This window comes from Gallus gallus, chromosome 6, assembly GCF_016699485.2.
Source record: "Gallus gallus isolate bGalGal1 chromosome 6, bGalGal1.mat.broiler.GRCg7b, whole genome shotgun sequence".
Taxonomy (NCBI): Eukaryota; Metazoa; Chordata; class Aves; order Galliformes; family Phasianidae; genus Gallus; species Gallus gallus.
In genome coordinates, this window is record NC_052537.1 from 10,580,529 (window position 1) to 10,599,674 (window position 19,146).

At 48.2% G+C, this 19,146-nt stretch overlaps 1 protein-coding gene across 3 annotated transcripts in view; it reads left to right on the forward strand.

Moving 5' to 3' along the window:
- The window catches only part of PRKG1 (protein kinase, cGMP-dependent, type I), a 390,857-nt gene that overhangs the window by 15,319 nt on the left and 356,392 nt on the right, over positions 1–19,146 (forward strand). Inside the window, exon 1 of one of the 3 annotated variants that reach the window (XM_046943176.1) lies at positions 9,280–9,638. The exons of 1 other annotated variant lie outside the window; for it this stretch is intronic. Coding sequence is in view for 1 of the 2 variants with exons in the window: in XM_015278706.4 (XP_015134192.1) it covers positions 10,067–10,377 (311 nt within the window). In the remaining variant the exon portion in view is untranslated. Of the gene's footprint in view, positions 1–9,279; positions 9,639–9,891; positions 10,378–19,146 lie in introns of those variants that run through there. One more of the 3 variants, XM_015278706.4, reaches the window with a different exon arrangement.

Here is a 19,146-nt window from a genome sequence, read left to right on the forward strand (position 1 = left end):
ATTCTTAGTGAGCACTGAATTAAATGGATGCACTTTGCTGTGGAGCTGGAAGAACACTGCTAAAATGGGCCAATGAGAGAGAAACTGGAGACATCTTTCTGTTCCACAAGATGTAAATGTAAAGGCTTGGTACTTACCTCTGCTCTGGGCTTTCCCTTTTATCAGGGAGGAGAGGTGAAGGGATTCTGCTCTGAAAATCTCAAAACCTGCTTCAGATCTACAGCCTTTGGTGCAGTTTTCTAGTAGGATGCATCAATGGGCTCTTTTCTCTCAATGATTTTATAAGAACATTATTGGGGTTTTGTGTTGCGGAGAGACGACCGGTACAGTTCCTGTTTGCCCTACAACTGCAAAGTCCATGGAGATGCTGCAGTGGTATTCCCACTCAAAATGCAGGAAGAAGAGCAAGAAATGTTTGTGGTGAGACAGTTGTTGCTTATTTCTCTGAAAGAGCACAGGTTGCAGAATTGTGCTCGGTTGTAGGTTGTTTGTCAGACAGTGTGCTTCTCCAGCTTCATCTCACGATAGGAACTTTGTGGCTGACTTGTGAAGGTTTCACAGAGATGTTTAGTGGCTTAGCCTCAGGGTCTCCCTTCCAGTGTCATGAGCTGGGCTAGCGAATGGATTACCTTTCCCTACAACATTAACTGGGCTGTACTATGACTGTTGGCCGCAATCTAGGCTGCCCTTACTTGGCCAACCAAAGAATTTGGTTCTGCGCCGTTTTGGTCTTAGGATAAATGTATGACTGTGAACCACTTAATCTGTTTGGGTTTGATTTCCCTCTTAAAAACATTACCTACCCTGTCTCCTAAGTGCCCCCTGCGAGATGCATAAAAGCTTGAAGGGAAAATGCAGCTACTTAAATCTATCGTTCTAGTTGGGCTCCCATATTGATTCTTTCCCTATAATTTAGTCTTCTGTGCTTGGCATTTGCTGTTCTGACATCCCGTCAATACCAATTCTGTCTGGAAATTGCATTAAATTTAAATAAGAGTTTCCCTGCTCAGGAGTACAGAGGAAGTTAAACTTTGGAGTCTGGGAGGTTTCTTTGAGGTGACGGATCACTACCGATTGCAGGGACAGCTGTATGTGTGTAGTGGTATTGACATGAGTTGTTTGAGTTTAGCTGAGTTTTCTGAATGTTTTCTGGGGAAATATAAACAAAAAAATGTAAAGATTCAGTGTTCTGAGCGTAATTTAAAGACCTAAAGCAATGAGGCTAGATACAAATCGTGATATATATTGAAAAAACAATCCTTTTTCAGATTGGTCATGTTTAGCAGTTGCATTGTTCTGCTCATTCCAAGAGAGAGATGCTTAGGTTTATGCATTCTGAGTTAACGCGTGCACCCAGCATTGTCACATGTTATCACAGCATGTATTGGGTTTTGAGCTGAGAGCCAGGAATCAGTGTGAATCGATGAGCTCCTAATGGCTCATGTATCAGGCCTATTAGTAAATCAAATTCAAATGTTCAACAAATCCACCTTATGTATCTCTTCAAGGGGGATGCGTATGGGGGTAAATCTAACCCATCTAAAATGTGAGGTCTGAGCTGCAGAGCTGCTGGGTATGGAGTTACTGTACCTCGGGAATAGTTAAGGCTTTGCCCATCAGGTAAACTGAATAATGAGGAGAGAAGGCTGTGAGTTTGATTACTGCGAGGAAGACAGGGAGGGGCTGCAGTGTGGTTTACATGGATGTCCTCTTTTGTAGAAATAGGCCCCGCAAAATGCCGTGCATTCACTTCTTCAGAGTTATAGCAGCAAACTCATTGAAACCTTCCAGTATTAACCGAGCTCTCTTGCTGAGAAAGCGACGTATCACTGGGAACTGAAGGTTGAGTGTGATCAATGCTCCTGTCCCTCTGCCTTTTTTTTTTTTTTCTGTTTTGTTTCTATTTTTTTTAATACATACATATTTTTGCTTCCGCATTGCTTTTTGGCTGACTTTTTGTTGGTGGCGACTCGCTGTATTATTTGATGTGAGCTTGCAGGGCAGCAGAGGGCGGCATTACTCCTCGTGTGCTATGCTCGAAAAGAAATGAGGATTAAAAAGCAGGGGGAAAAAAGAAGAATGTGGAGAATGCTGTGCCTGCCAGAGCTGCAGGCCATGTAAGGGAACAGAGCAGGACCAAGTACCCACCGAGCGGGGTGAGGGCACGCGGTGCTACGTCATGCCCAAACCATGGGCTGAAGGCTGTTGTTGTACTGATAGCCATGGCTTTTACGCCAAAAGAAATAAAAAGAGAAAGAGCAACTTTTACAAAAAAGACTTTTGTTTGCCTGCAAAGGGGATTTTGGAAACTGGTTGCGAGTTTTCATTCTTGTAGCAGAGCAGATGCACAAAAGCGCATTGACTGTGCCATACTGCAGGTTTTTATGCTGCGTGCCGGTATCGACCCTTTCTATTCTAACAGCATGAGAAATGCCCACAGCACATCAGAGGGTTTGAAGATGAGTTTGTATACTGAGCTTTGCGGAGACATATTGCATATATTAAGGTTATTTGGATTAAGCCGTGCAAGTAAAAGAATGGGTGATCAAGATTCAGCAGAAATTCCTTCTAACATGAGGCTGTAAGAGATTGTGGCCAGACCTAGAATTGCTTCCCAGGGCACAGAGAAGCAGCCCCCAAATGCACGTTGCCTTTGCAGCCTCATAGTTTGCAAAGGATTTTTACTCCCAGATTTGAGGTATCTCCTGTGAGTCAACATCATGAAATTCGTACTGTTCTCCACCTGGATCAAAAATTCAGAGGTCGTGGAGAAGAGTTCCGGTAGTGAAGCTTCCCAATGTGTTTCAGGGTGGAAAGGAGTTGCAAAGGTGAAGCTTCCCAGCATGTTTCAACACAGGTTTTTAGTTCTGTGCAAGAAAGAGGGTCACGATCAGACAGAACAAGATGGAGATGGAGTGAGAAGAGGGCTGGGGGTCCTGGGCTTTCCTAGCCCATTTGTCTGTAGTGGGCACAGGGCTGGTCATGGGGCTGAGCTGATTTGGAACAGGACTCGCACACAAGAGAAAAGTTCTGCCCATCTCCCTGGTGTACCCCATGCAGCAAGGCAGTCAGTCAGAAGATGTTGGCAACGTGTAGGAAATCAAGCGTTGGTGGCTTCTAATGCTCTGATGAGTAGAGCAATCAGTGTGAGCAAACTGACAGAGAGGATGCTGTGAGCAAAACGTTTTTTTACACAGTTAGTAGAGCCCAACCTGATGAAGTTTTCCCAAGCATGAATAAGAAATAGCTGTAGAAGTCAGTGAAGCGCTGAAAAACCTTTGTGAAAACCCAATGTGAGCCCCTGCTCACATCTGCCTGGATGATTCACAGACATTTCCTTGGTATCCTAATGAAGCTGGGTCCTCTGTGGGATACTGCCATTTATTAGGAGCCGTAAATGACCACGAGCATCGACTTAGAGAACAAAGCCTTTTTGGAAATGTATTCTGCAAGAAAGGGTTTAGCACTGCTAAGAGTTGTGGACATAAACACTTCCAGAGACTTGAATAACAGTCTGGTATTTTGGTAAGATACGCCTCATTGCTCAGGATGTGTTGGTGTCAGAGAAAGACTTCAGAATAAATTCTGGGATGAATCCATTTCTAGAAAGGCAGACAACTTTGAGTGCAACTTACATTTATCTGTAAGAAGCAGCAGTCTGTCCAGTTGCATAAAATACAGGTTTAAAATGTTTTTTGGGTTTTTTTTAATGCTTATTTTTATAAACACCTGAAACATTCAAATGATATTTTCTAGTAAGCAGAGGAATTAATTTGATTCCATAAAGAGACTGTGCAGTTGTTCACAGTGCATCCATCATAAAAGAATGATAACGCACTGGCTATTTTCATACTGGTCACAGTGCAAGCCATGTTTATTTCTAACCCAATTTTGAATATAAATGAATTGTTTTGAAGGCTGGATAGATCAGCACAATGCGCCAAGGCAATTACAGCAGGTGACCGGCACAATACTGGCTAGGAGAGATAAGAAACGCTGCTGGGTTGGGAAGGGTGAGGAGAGGGAGTGCCCAGGGCTGCCAGGGCTTTGCCACCGTTACAGCTGGGGAGCTAAGAAACAGCATCAGGCAGCCTCAGAATCGTACGTAGGAATGAGCCACTATGGACCAGAATAATAATAGCTGGGGGGGGGAAACGAGTCTGTCACAGTTTACGCCTTTCTGAGTGCTCTGATTTTGACCTGTGATGGGAGAAAATCAGCGGAAAGGTGATGGAGGGCTGAAGTGGTAGAGGATGTGGTTGGATGCTAAGAGCTGATGAGTCTAGCTGAGTTTTTGTGGGGTTTTATAAGTATACCAAACATCTCAGGCTGACTACAAGGCAAACGTTGCTTTTGATCAAGCCTAGTTTTTACCAGCGTGCTGCTGAATACCAGTGCAAAAATCACTGCCCCTAAACATACCATGAGGTGCTGTTACTGCTAGTCAGAGCCCCACACAGCCTGTGCACAGAGAGATGAAGGTGTGATCCCATACTGAAAAGCTTAGCAAGAGCAGGGGGGTGAATGCAGAAGGATGGGGTCTGACCCCAGATGCCCCGCTGAGCACCCGATTGCTGGGATCACATAGAATGGCATGGTCAGACCCATATTCTGTATACCTGCCTTTCCAAAGCAACGTAATGCACAAGTGTCACAGGGCATACTGTTTAGGCAGCTGGAGGGTTTCTGGCTTAGGGAATAGCAATGATTGAATGGCCATGGGCTGTTTCAAAGCAGCAGCATCAGCTCAGTTTCTACCTCCTTGCAAAGGCTGCGAATTCCTCAGCCTCACAGATGTGAGGTATAAGGACCAGAGTGAATCTGCTTTGCCAACTGTCAATGTTTTCTACGAACTTCTCTTCCTTTATATCCTGTATATCAGGGCTCCAAGGCTAGATCTTTTCCCCTACAATTAGTTTAATTGGTCCCTTGGATTGTTTGCTGGTAGCTTAAGGCTGAAAGCAAGAAAACAACATTTCCAGGGCTCTCCTTGCCTAAATGCTGCTTTTGCTCTAAATAGTTGGTACACTGGGACTGCTGAGAAAAGCAGGGGCATAGTCAGTGTCTAATTGCAACAACTGCAAAGCAGCACCAAATATTTACTTTGGTGGTTTTCAGAACAAGTGGCTGTTTAACATGAGCTTAGCACAAGACTTCTTAAGGAAGCTGAATCGTTTTGAAGCTTAACCCAGCCTGCAGGGAGATGTGCCTAGGTCTGACCTCACTGAGCATCCAGCCCTTCCTGGCAGGTGGGGGGAAAACCTGCTGGAGCTGTTCAGGGACTGGAGGGACAGATGTCCTCACTTGCCGTCTGCTGTCTCAAGAGTGTGTGAAAATGTGTTTGCTTCCTCCTGGAGAAAGCCCAGTTCCAAAGGCTTCATCTAAGGAGATGCTACCTGGTATCCTCTCCTACCCTACAGGGACCTGTGAGTGGCACTGAAGGAAGGGGAGGGAGACCCACTGCTGCCACTATGGGCATCTGATGGGGCAAGCTGTTGAAAATTCATCTTTCTTTGCCATCGTGTATTACAGAGACGTTTTTTAGCTAAAACATGCCAGATGCTGGGTCTGTGGTTCCTGGAGACACATAGGCTGGGAAGGTGTGAACACGGGACATAGCTGAGAGAAGGAAGCCAGAGGAACTTCTTGTGGTTGTTCCAATGGAAGGGGCTTTGTATTGTGTTGAATATTGGGAATAATTTATTGTCACGTAGACGTAAAGCTGGTGTTCCTCCTATAAATGGTCCTCTACCGTTTTGGCTCTACAGTTCACCTGGCTGTGACGCTGAAAAACAAGAATGGAAGAGTCATTCCCTATCTTTTCAGTACATCCTTTGCTCATGAAGAACAGGAGACTTGAATCTTAGGTTCAGTTATGGCACATGTGTGTGTGCGTGAAAAGGGAGGAAGGGCTGAAACTGCCCCACTGTACTGCATAGGTAATTCTGTGTGGTTTTACACTTATCAGGGCTCATCAATTTACTGTGCATGACACCAGCATTCATTTGTGCATTATTAGATATGCCCCTAATGTGATATTAAAAGCTAAACGTTTTACCAATTACAGTAGAGCACATTATTATTCCTTCTTGTCTTTGCAGCATGTCTTTTTTTGGTACCATTATTAGACCTTGGGGTATTTTTCTCATGCACTTTTTTGCTCCAAATGATCCTTATACTGGGAAGATTTCCTAGGGCATGCTGGAGCAGTTGCACTCTCCTTGCAAGAGTTTCTTCTTAGTGCTTCTTACTGATAATGGAAAAAATCTACATACTAAAGGAAAAAAAAAAAACATAAAAAACCCCTTGAGATAATCCATTTGAGGTGTTACTTCCAGCACTTAGGACTCAGTGGGGCTTAAGAGATAGCACTGGCTGCAAGAATTCTCAGCGCTGGGTCTCTCCATCCTTGTGGTGGGGAGGGACAAGCGGATCCGACTCTCACTTTTAAAGGCACCAGAAGGGACCAGAATGAGGAATGTCCAATGCCAGGAGAAAGCAGGGCTTATTTTCAGAGAGAAGTGGGGCTGAAGTACTTTCCAAATACTTCCAGTTCCTGCTCTGTAGTCTTAGCAAGGCTGCTTTGATGCAGTAGGTCCAACTTCATCATCATCCTTTGGGGCTGAGCTATTTCCTGGCCCTTCCCCTCAAACCTGCAGGACACAATGGCACCAGGAGGAGGTGCTGGAGGCAACTTCTTTGGGGCAAAAGTAGAAAGAATGGCAAACTGTTCTGGCAATATGGGAAAGTAAAAAGGAGCTTGTTCACAGATGGAGCTGTACCCATTGCTGTTGAACATCGTCCCTCTCCTCACTCTATGCTAAATATAAGGAAGATTATAACCTTTTCTGCCCAACGCATGAGTTTTATGCATGTGTTCTGCATATGTGTGCTGCTCTCTTCTAAGTCATCTTGTATTTTTGCTTCTTCACATCAGACAGGTGTTACACACAGGGAATGCATTCATCTCTTTCCTATGGGCCTTGCACCTTCCCAGATCTGCCCAAAGTCCTGGCCAACATCATAAAACCCAAGTGGTTCCGCTTCCTTCTGCAGGCTGAGCTGCTCCTGTGGATCCTTATGAAAGGGAGAAAGGAATGATTTGGAGAAAAAAAAAAAAAATAGTCTTCTAGGAGGAAGAAGAGGTTTATGTATGTGCTGAGTGATGCATCCCCAGCTTGTCCTTATGCACTGCCCTGGCCACAGTAGCGAGGTGACGTTTGCCTGCTAGCCATCCTGTATGCTACTTGAGCCTGACATAGTGAGTCCTGGGAGGTGCGTGCAGACTGGGGAGCTTTTTTGCTTGGAAAATGTCAGCTGAGTTGGTACATTTGGTGGCAGATGATCCTTGAAAGTGAAAGCTATTGAAACTCAGGAGTTGGGCAGAAGGGATTTACTGTGAGCACATCAGAGCCGTTCTGGGGAGAGGCAGGGATGGCGCAGCTGTGTTTTGTGGGGCTGCCTGTGATTCCCATCAGCAAGCCATGCTGTAGTGTTGTGGGACAGGTAGACTGCAGATGCTCTCTTTTTTTTTTTTTTTTTGCTTCTTTGGGCAAGGCAAGGCACTGCATTGCAACGGCTGGATAGAAAAATGCTTTAGGATGATGGCTGCTCCCTTAACAAACTGCATGCAGCCTCACCCTGTTCTCCTGCAGCTGAGCCAGTCGGTGCATTCCTGCCATTCTTCTCTGCAGAGCCATTTCTTTCCATTCAGGGGCTCAGGAAGACAAAGCAGCTGCTTGGAGAGCCTGAGATTTTTTGATGGGAACATGGGGTTGGGAGCACTGGGACAGGGAAATGTATTTTTCTTGGAGGGGGGTGGTAGCACCTACCCCAGGAGTTCTTTGCCAACGACAGAAAACCTGCTGCTGCCTTTGGGTGGCAGAGCTCACTGCTTGAGAAGGTCTTTAGGGTGCTTCAGCCTCTGGAAACTAGGGATGACCAGCCACAGGTTTACTGGTTATAGCCACAGATCTAAAATTGAGCCATACAGTCTCTCTTCTAGGTCTTATGCAAACTTGCCTTCCACCTGTAAACAAAGATCCCCTTTATGTATACTTAAATTCCTTGCCAGTTTTATTTCTCATAATCTCTCATGTTTTTTCTCTGCATCCTTTCTTATCTCTGTAATGTCGTCTCAGTTGCAGGCTGTGCACCTCCAATAAGAACTGAGCAGTGTGGCTTTGCTGCTTGTCACTGAGAAATTATGCACGAGTTTCCCCTAGGGCTGTTGTTCTCTGGGATCCCGGTGGGCTTCAGGTCACTGTGTCGCATCTTTCTGGTCCAGGGATCCACATTGCTTCTGGGGGGAGGCAAACAGTAAGACTGTCAGCACATTGGCTCGATGCTATTACATTTTTTTTTATCATTGACTTCTGGTTTGCAGGCAGCACACGTGCATCTATTTAACACCAGTCATATTTAAAATGGAAATGTTCAGAAGATATTTGGTACTTTTGTTCCCAGTGAGTTACAGAGGGCTGCAATGGAGGGGCTGTATGAAAGGCACTGCCTGAACTTAAAGTGTGGTGGCAACCCATGAAAACAGCCAGGGAACTCTGCTTTTGTGCCTGGCACATGAGTGTCAAGAAGAAGCATTTTGCATAACCTTTTTTTTTGCATGTGCATCTTGCAAAAGGCAGGAGGTACCAAGTATGTTGGTGAACCTGCAGGGCCCCGCTCCAGGTTTCTGAGCAGAGCCCAGGCCCTTTCAAACAGTAAGGCTGAGCAGGGAGTAGCTGCCATTCCTTGTCCATTCTTGTTTGATCCTTTAATTTTATGAAGACCATCTTCAGGGTGGGAGCTGGAACTTCGGATACAAACAAGTGCTGCTATGCGACGCTAAAAAAAGCAAAACAACCCCATAAACCCTGTCTGGATCTCTCTTGCTGCCCGCTCGCGCCCTACAGGGAGGTTGGCATTGCCAGCTGCCACGTAGGCACCACGCACTGCAGAACCCATCCGTGGCTGCATCCTTCCTCTCTCCTCCTCACACCAACCTCCTGCGAAGGAGACTGTGGCCCAGTCGTGCTGCCACAGGCAGGACCTAGGCTCCGTCCAGCTGGGCTGTGTGCATTTTACCCGGTTCCTCCCAGCGGTGCAGCATTAGGCTGAAAGCCCCCGCACGGCTTGCCCTCTCTGAGGCCTGGCAGCCGGGAGCCGTGCTGTCACGGTGCCTATCTCTGTTCCCTCCATGCATGGAGACAAACAGAGCCATTTGGTGCCAGCGTGGCTCCTCAATTTGTTGTTTTTGTGTCACAGCCCCATAAACGGCACTGCGCACAGCACGGCACGGGCAGAGCCCTGGAGCGCAGCGGTACCTCACTGCCGAGTAAACCCTGGTGGGTTTGGGATGGCAGAGGCCGGCTTTTGTGGAAGCAGCGGGGCTACACGGAACCTCCTGCCCCGACTTCAACTTATTTTAGCGCTCTGAGCCTCACGCGCCCCACCGACCGGGATGTTCCAGCGCAGCCGCTTGGCCGGTGTTCCCATTGAAAGAGCCTGGCTTTTGCCGAGGCTGAAGCGGGAGCCGTGCCATCGGGAGCAGAAAGCCCCGATTCACCAGCCGTTAAGAAAGAAAAGTACGGGAGCGGGGCCGGCAGGGGAGGGCTCAGCGTGAGCAGAACGCTCGGTTAGAGGTGAGCGCCCGCCGCGAGGCGGGGACCCGCCCAGCCGCTGCCGCCCCGGGGCCGGGCTCTCCGGGCGGCCTCCCCCCTGCCAGCGGAGGCCGGGGAGGGGGGGCCCGGCGGGGGCTCCCCCCGCAGCCCCCGGAGCTGCCCCCGGCCCCGTCAGGCGGCACCGCTTCAGCGCGCTCGCCCCTGCCCGCCCGCCCGCCCGCCGCCTCCCTCCGCCCCGCCGCCCGCCCGCCAGCGCGTGCGAGCTGCCTCCCGCAGCCTCGCAGCCTCGCCGGGCGCAGGCGGATCGGGAGCGCCCCGCGCCAGCCGGCTCCGGGGCCGCGGGGGCCGGCCGAGGGGCCCCGGGCCGGAGGGGCGCGGGGAAGTTGGGCCGAGCGCCGGGCGGCTCCCGGTGGAAAGTTGCCGGGAGAGGCTCGGGGGCGAGCGGGAGCATGGGCACGTTGCGGGATTTACAGTACGCGCTGCAGGAGAAGATCGAGGAGCTGCGGCAGCGGGATGCGCTGATCGACGAGCTGGAGCTGGAGCTGGACCAGAAGGACGAGCTGATCCAGAAGCTGCAAAACGAGCTGGACAAGTACCGCTCGGTGATCCGGCCCGCCACGCGGCAGGCGCAGCAGCAGAGCGCCCGCAGCCTGCAGGGCGAGCAGCGGACGAAGCGGCAGGCGATCTCGGCCGAGCCCACCGCCTTCGACATCCAGGACCTCAGCCACGTCACGCTCCCCTTCTACCCCAAGAGCCCGCAGTAAGCAGCGCCCGCCCAACCGTCCGCCCGCGGCGATGGGAAAGTTGCGAGCGGAGGGCTCGGCGAGCGGCGGGGCTGCGGGAGGGGCCGGGCAGCGCGCGGTGCCGGGGCGGCTGCCATCCTCCGGGCTTCTTCCCCCGTTACCGCAGCTCTTTATTCGCGCCCGGCTCCGGGACGCGGCCACGTGTGGCAGCTGACGGGCGCTGCCTCCTGGCGCGGAGCGGCACCGGTCCCCTTCCTATTAAAGATACCCAAGCTACGCCGCTGTTGCGCTCCGGCCGCTCCCCATCGCCCTCCGCGGGGCCGCTCGCTGCCCCGGCACGGCGCGACCCCGCCGCCTCGCCCTGCCCTGCCCTGCTCTGCTCTGCCCCACCGTCTCCTGGCAACCACCCCGCGAGGGATGGAGTCAGGGAAGGGCAGCCATGCCCCGGCCCGGCCCCGCCGCCACCCCGGGACCCTCTTCTCGACTCCCCCTTCCCGCCGCCGTTTCTCCGCAGATATTTTGCCCTTTTAAGGCAAACGGCTGCGGCTCAACCCGGCGGTGGGGAGGAACTGTGGTGGACCCACAGAATGCCCCCAGACACCCCAGGAAGCTGTGGGGGTGCCGGCCGCTGAACGCCCCCCCGGTGCCGGGCAGCTGAGGAGAGGTGAGGGCGGCGGGGCGCTCCTCCGTGCCGTCGGCACACCTGTGTGCCTTCGGGACACGTACGGCGATAGAGCTGCCTCTTCCTCAGCCACAGCGTACGCCAGCCTCTCGTCCACACAGATACGTGTTTTTTCTGCCACGGGGGTGTGTGTTTGCCCCTTGGTAACCCCACGAAATGGCGGTGGGTGGCAGCAGGACAGGGCCTTGCTGTGGAGCGGCCCGGCATGGAACGACCCCAGCCGCTGCCCTGCAGCTCCATGTCAGCTGGTGTGCTGCTGCTTTAAGTCTCGAACCGAGGGTTTTGGTTTTAAATGAGCCTCCTAGAGCTTGAGCTTTAAGCAGAGCAAACCTTGAGTCTCTGCTGCGTACGGCAAATCACGCAGGAAGCCTATCAGGGCTTGAATTAACCTTTTCCAGCTTGAATTTCAGTTTATGGCTCTGTAAATGCCTTCTGGTAGCCTCACTTGGGGGGCAGCGCGCTGTCTGCCTGAAGCAGTGCTTAGTATTGACCTCCCATGGTCAGTGTTAAACGTGTGGTCTCCCTTGTGCCATTTACAGTGCTCTGAGCTAAGTTGCTGCTACACACCTCGGTCACTGAGGTGGAGAAGATGTCTTGCCCCCAGTCCCAGGGGCATACGTTACTCTAGGAAGTATTCACTATTCTGCTGAGGATGCCTTGATTTGATGAACAGGAGCTCTCAATGCCTCACACCTGGCCTGATACCTGTGAGGCAGTGCTAGGTCTGTGGCTAGGCGGTTGTTTCAGCCACTTACTGAGTCCGTGGGGTATGGCACTGCTGAGCGTTCTTAGTATGAGCATCCAAATGGAAAGGAAGGTACCCCTATGTAAAAGATGAACAGTAAGCTGTATATTCCACTCACCAGGAGTGCTTATGATTAAAATCCAGGTGGGCTGCTGTTAGTGGTGTCTGCACCTGGGAGACTGAGGGATTGCAGCTGGCTTAATTTATTGGGCTCATTAATACCTAAGGAATGGTTTTGCTCACACCTTCTATGCATGTGGCTTGCACAGCATTTAAGAAGAAATCCTCCTCTTGAATAACTGTGCCTAGCAATCTTTAGGATGTGTTGTTTAATGCAGTCACGGTGGTGATGAAGGTTGAGGTGGAGAATATCTGGAAGCAGGGCAGGAAAAAAGGACTGAAACGTGAGTAGCGGGGTTGACCTTTTTTGTTCAGTGGATGCTGAACTCCAACAGCTCCTGAGGTGATGGGATCCAGCCTCCGATATCTGCCCATTTTCCAGCATTGTACGAGGTGCAGTGCCAAGGAGACAAAGAGGAAGCATTCAGTTTTAGTTACCGTTGCAGGGTTGGGCTTATTTTGTCTCTGATTAGTTTTTTAATCTTGCTAATGTGGAATATGAGCTCACGTGAAGAGTTTATGACTAACATATGCAGAAGGACACGTTCTGCTGATTCTTTCTGAGTTATGAGACCAGTGAGACATATCAGATGTTTCATAGAATCATTAAGGTTGGAAAAGACCTCTAAGATCACCTAATCCAAGCATCAGAAGTGGCACCTTTATCAGTCTTTGCATGTAGGTAACTAGAAAAAAAAGTTGTCTGAAGTAGCTTTGCTTTTATTTTCCCCACCCCAGAGGTTGCCAGAAGTGGCTGCAGCGGGTGGGTAAAGGCCATGGAGAAGTCTGGGTGGTTTTCCCTGCTTGGAAAATGCAGTGACAAATCTTTATCTGACAAATCTTTATCTCCCCTCCATCTCCTCGGATTGCTGTTTTGTTTGTTTTTCCACACCTTTGACCTCTGGCGGATGTATTCCGCCTGCTAACAGCCTGCCAGCGTTGAAGTAACACCGTGAGACAAAGTTTGTATCAACAGTTGTTTCAGTTGAGACTTCACAAAGCTGCAGACCAAAGAGTAACCTTCTGGGTGAGGCATGGCCAAGCTGTTCAGTGAGATGTAACATTTGTTTCTTTGCTTTCCTGTTTTGCACTTCAAATGAGAAAGTAGCCAGGACTTTTACTTTAAAAGGAAGTTTCATTTTGTCATTGGTCACAGCTGTATGCCTTTTTCTTTTTTTCTTTTTTTTACTTTTTTTTTTTTTTTTGAAGGCTGTGTAATCAGCATATTTTGTTTTCCAGGAGGAAAAAAACTGTATGAGCAGAATAGAAACCAAAGAAGGGAGTGAATGAGCATGAAGGCTGTGCAGGGCTCTATCTCTTCTTGTCAGAGGTGGTGTGTGCTCTGTCACTGCTTTCCCTGAGCTGAGGGAAGGTGCTGCATCATTTATAGGGACTGTTGAGTAAGATGGGAAAAGTCTTGGTTTTATGAGTTAAAAGGCTTAGGAATGCTTCAAATGTGAAGTTGGGAAATCTTCCAAATACGAGAGATTCATTTGGGGAGGGGGGGGGGGGAAGCAGTCTGTGAGTGGTATTAAAGAATTCTGGGTTTAAAAATCCAAAAGCGGCATTTCATTGCATAGCCTTAGGGAAAGTACTACGTATGTACAAGAGATTTAACAACTAAATTGGTTCTTTGAAGGCAAATGTGTACATCTATGGGCCAGGGGCATATTTGTAAGCAGTCATAATAGTGCTAAAAAGCCAGAAGTATTTGAAAGGCACATCATATTTAGAACATAAAATAATCTGCTGATATTTATAAATGATATCTATGCCGTGGTACCTAGGAGCGGTCCGTTAACTCAGAAGCTAGTTCTAGAGAAACCAGCAGCCCCTTGTCATAAAGCCCACACTTTCCTGTTTCTAAAATAATCCAGACGATGGTTGCCACATCGTTTGACCACTCAAAGCAGAGATTGATGAGGGGCCTGTGATCAGGAAGGGAGACAACCGCTCCGGAGTGATTGCTTCCTGAAATGTAGGGCAGGAGCTGTGAAATCAGGAGAGGACTGGTGGCCTTTTTAGTCATGTTGCACGCGGGTTTTGCTATCGTGCTGCAGATGATAGCAAAGGCTGTCAGTAGCCATGGATGTAAACAGGCAAGGGTGATGCAACCTTTCATTTTTCTTCTGTTCGAAACAGGAATTCCATGTGGTATGTGGTATGATTAAGTAATGAACTGCTGGAATTGCTTTTACATGCTATGTGATAGAATGCTGATTCAATCTGAAAGTAGTTTGACGTTGTTCTGAGGAGGAGTCTGTGTGTCTGGATCTGCTGTTTCATGCTTAAACTGACGTCCGTCAGCGTGCTGCTGGCTCTGGGTACATGGGGCCTGATACCCACCCAGCAGCCTGGTCCTACTTGTGAGGTGGGCTGGGGCAGCCCTGCAGAGCTGCCTCATAAGCTGTCTGTTCTTCTGGCTCCCCTGGCATCCCACCTGCTTCTCTTCTCCCGGTGCAGCTCAGAGAGCAGCACCTCACGCTTTGCAGGGATGAGTTTCCATTGCAGAGGATTATATGCTTCCTGACAGCAGTTTTACATGCGGCATGTCAAGGACAGTGCAGAATGTGAGTCAGTCAAACGCTGCTTTCCTCTGTTTTGACAGGCCAGGTTTGGCAGCAGCGAGGTGCCACTGCTGGTGGATGGGGCTTTCCTATGCATAGGAGCACTTGTGACTCACACCTCAGTCTTTGCTGTTTAATGCCTTGTGAAGCGGCACGGTGAGGTTGCTGATAGGTTCCCTCAGCTTATGAGTCAGCCTCCCGAGGCTTTGGTGGCCAGCCGTGGTAGGAAATAACTGTGTCGTATTTAGTTATTAGGCAGGGGACAAAGATTCCTCTCTATCGCCAAGTAGTCGTGTGAGGCATCTCTGAAGTAAGCTTCTTTAGGCAGGTAACCATCATGCTGAATGTAAACTAATGACCACAGATGCTTTAGTCAAAGGAAGGGTCAAAAATAAGGTATTAACACCATCTGTTTGTTTTGTGATTTTCTGCCCGACTGCCGATTTCACTAGGGAGGGCAGGCTTAAACTCTGCTGCCATTTCTGCTACTTTTGCTTAGTAGCAGTAAGCAACACACACTCCTCTGAATTTCTGCCACTTTTGGATGTTAATCTTAGCAGCATAGAGTAATACACCAAGTTTTTAAGCACAATCACTTCTGCTCGGAAGCTCTTTCGAAAATTTAATGGTGACTGTATGCAAAACAAAACGATTTGGCAAGCGTAGTAGCTTTAAGCAAGCTAATAGCTCGTAACAAAAGGCTGTCATTAACACAGAAACTATTTTTTAATTGAAATACATATCTGCAAGTTCACTTTCTAGAGAATTAGCTTTTTTTTTTTTTTGCTCTTCTCTGCATTATTGAGTGAGTGCTGGTGATAGATAGTTCTAAAGTACCTCAGCAGAAAGTACTGCCCCAGGCTGTGGACATGAATGCCTTCTCTCCAGACTTGCTGTGCAAGTAGTCCTGTGCTTTCACATCCTGTGTTCCTAAACACAGTGTGCATCCTACACATCAGAAATGAATCAAGGAAGCCCGCCGCATCCGTGTGCTGACTGTGAGCATAAATGTATGGAGCAGCACAAAGCTTCACACTGGTTGCTGCCGCAACAAAACAAACAAAAACTCATCCCACGGTGGCTTGATGTGTATCGGCTTCTTTGCTTATAGTTCTTGAAATGGAGTCTGTGGGATGCTAAGATTTCAGAAGTCATGGAATGTGCACCTTATCTTAAGGTAAGGGCTCCCGGGAAGCTGCTTTGATTTACTGTCTTAAATGACACCCCTCGCTGCCTGCGCTGCTGGTATTTCTTGACTCCGGCTTTCTGTGGTGCCAGATTGCTTGCTATTGTAGCTGGCTCAAGAATAAATATCTGTATGGATGTTTTTCAGTTGCTGCTTTGACATTTCCAGGGGGTATGGAAGTCCGTGCCATTTTGTGCAGCTTGTTTTTGTTTTGAAGATCTAAAAGAGCAGGAAAAAAAAAAAAACAAAAACCCAACAAAGAAAGTGTGTGCTACGCTGGAGCCTGAAACAACTCCTTTATCCAATTATTCCTTTATCCTTTCCTGAGCAAATATAGGAAGCGGTGTGGTTGCAAGTGTGAACATTGCTTCGATACGTATTGTGTATGCTGACACCCTGAAGTCTGAAATTGTATTAAAGGTCTCTGAGAAGCAGTGGAACGGCATCTACCTGGGAGGGTTTGTGTCACAGAGATAGCTAGAGCGTACTTGTGAAACAGCGAGCATAGGACTTGCGTTTTGCAATGTTCATGCAGTCACTGGTTTCCTTGGAAACTAGTGCCTGAGCACATATAGCCAAACTTGAACACTGGTGCATGGTCTCGGAGCAGAAAATGGGCTCCCAGACTTTAACATTAGAAAGTAGAGTTAGTGTTATTTGTTTTTTGTTTTGTTTTTGGTTTTTTGTTAGGAGCAATCTTGGAGTAGGATACCCCTGAAATAGGGCCCCTGTGCATACTGCAGCATTTGTCCTATCTGGATCTGCGTTTTGTTCTCTGAACTCCCCTTTTTGACTTGGACTGTGAGCATATTTGTGTTAGGAGAGCCACGGAGCAGCTCTGAACCGTAGGCTGGAAGTGCCTCTACAAGCTTTCCAGGCAGGCCAGCTCATTTTCTTCATTACTGATGGTGGGTAATCAGAACAAGTAGGAGAAGTCATCATGTAGCTGTCTGGGTTGTCTGGAAGGGATACTGTAGCCTTGTAGATGCCCACTTACTTTGCTCGTTGTTATCATCATAGCCCTGCCCCCAGTGCAGATTGGTCCCTGGGATCTCTCAGCACTTCTTACTATTTAAACAGCCTATGTGATGTGAACTTCAGAAAGATCCACTGGGTGAGGGGAATTCATAAGTGTTCTTGTAATCCGCAGACTAAAAGAGGCAAATAACTTTCTTGGTGGGTAATATCTCTGACAAACAGAAGAAATCAATTGCTGCGTGGCTCAAACAGCACAGTGAGGCAGTAGGCAGGAAGTTAACAGTGTAGTTAAAGCAGACGTGATGCAAATAATGCCACACAGCTCCAAGTTCAGGCTTGTTTGAAACAACCTTAATTGTCTTAATTGCTATTGATATGCTTTGAAAATCATGTCCCCTAGGAACCTGAGGAATTCCTGTAGTTGGAATGGAAGATTGCCTTTCTGCGTTGGAAAGTTGCGCAAATACATACGAATGTTTTCAGTGTGATTTACATTCATAGATTTCTGTAATGGGTTGTGAGCAAAGTTTGTAGTGGTAGCTAAACCTGATCACATAGAGGAGATGCGCAGTTTTTGGTAATTACTATGTTTTGTTGTAGCTTTGCTGGTTTTTTACTTACTTATTTATTTGAATGAAATGAAATAGATGAATGGTTTTGGCCCATGATTAATGACACAGTCTTGAGCCATGTTGCTCGTCGCTGCAGATGTGGTCTTGGTGACAGCTGTGATAACAGCTCACTTTTGTTGTCTTTGGCCAGCCTGCTGGATACCTGCTGGGGAAGCTGCACAGAGATGCAGAGCAGGCAGCAGCAGGAACTTGCTGAAGCAAGACAAGGTTTTCTTCTCTGTCTTTCATCAGAAGTGAGGACAGAAAAACTGAGCTTTCAGGTGTTGTGAAAGGGGGCCGAGGAGGGCAAAGGAGTCGGTCCTTCTTCCAGCTTTCAGCACTGACTGATGGCTGAACACAAGCCGGCAGGGCAGGACTGTCAGTTGAGATCTGGGGGCTGAATTTATCGCATCTGTTCTCTTCGTGTCAGACTCCACAATCCCTCAGAGATCCCTGTGTGTGTGCCAGGAGTGTTCTCTGTCCACTTTGCGGCACCTGCATTGGCTCTGCGTTCCCAGAGCCCTCTGTCTGCCTTTACCCCTCTATTACTTCTGCCCACTGTGGCAAGCTAAACTGCACTTCCCAGGAAAGAGCCTCTTCCTCCCTAGCCTCAGTTACTTCAGTGGATCTCTTCTGCATTCCTGCACCTCCTTCTTTTCCCCAAGGTTTTTTTTTTTCTCTTCTTCCTACAGACGTCTGCTTATCTTTTCCCTCTCAGCCCCAAAGCTCTTCATTCTGCTAAGCTGTCCCATCTGTTAGGCTTTACATCTCCCTAAGAAACCTCCCTCATTTCCTCTATATATCAGCAGTCAGAGAGCTTCCAGTGGCTGTCACATAAGATAGCGCGGGAAGCTTGATTTTCCTGACAATCCAGCTTTTCTGTTGTGTCACTTTGCACAAAATCAATGCCTTGTGGCTGATCAGATGTGATGTCCCAGGGGCCTCCTGTTGTGGGCAGACAGCAGTTTCATCAGGTCGGGTGCCTGGACCTTGCTCATCTCAGCCAAGAGACCGATAGCTCACATTGCTGTCCTGAAAACCAGCACCAAAAAGGACACACAGCGACCTGTTCGCTTTGCATCAGGGCATTCAGTGGTAATGGCTGTGAGTCGTATTGACAAAACAATGCAGTGCATGCAGGATGATAGCAGGATGTCATTCAGCTGTTACTCGATATGTCTTGGTGCAGTGCTTGATGAAGTGCTGCTCCAGTACTGAAGTAAAGCTGAGGTTAGCTGTTGTTACTTGTCCTCTTTGCAGTGCCTATAGACTAATAGTCATGTCTTGCTGGTGGGCAGTGTGCAGATAAAACATGGACTAAGTCTCTGTTAGAAATGGGGTTTGTTTGCCTTCATGCCTGTACACAACTGACTGCTGAGTGCTCTCATGGTGCTGTTTATCTAGACTTGCTAGACATTTAAGAACTAGTTGAGATGTGTATATGTGCACATACGTATTTTCTTCCATACACGTCTTTGCACTTTTAAATCTTGTTAACAGAGCAATTGCATGAAGGGGAGAAAACACCTCCTGCTCATCAGATACTTGATTGCTTTCTATTTTCCCAGTAGAAGTGCAGATCTGCAAGGCACATGAGAGAAATGAAGCGTGGAGAGATGACGGCTTTTCTCTATTAGCAGTATACCCAACACAGATGTACTCAGATACTACGATAATGAGTACTTTGGGGGAGCTTAAATAAGGCAGATACTCTGATCTTAGTTGAAGTTGCCTTGGTCAGAGCTTTGCATGCAGTTTCTGAAAGGAGGAGGCAGACATTGAGTTACCATTTGAAGTTAGGCTTGTTTCTGCAGGAAGATATTTGAACTTTCACAGCAGTTCTGCTTGGAGAAGAGACACAGGTGGTACAGCTCACTTATTTTGTTGCTTAACTGAC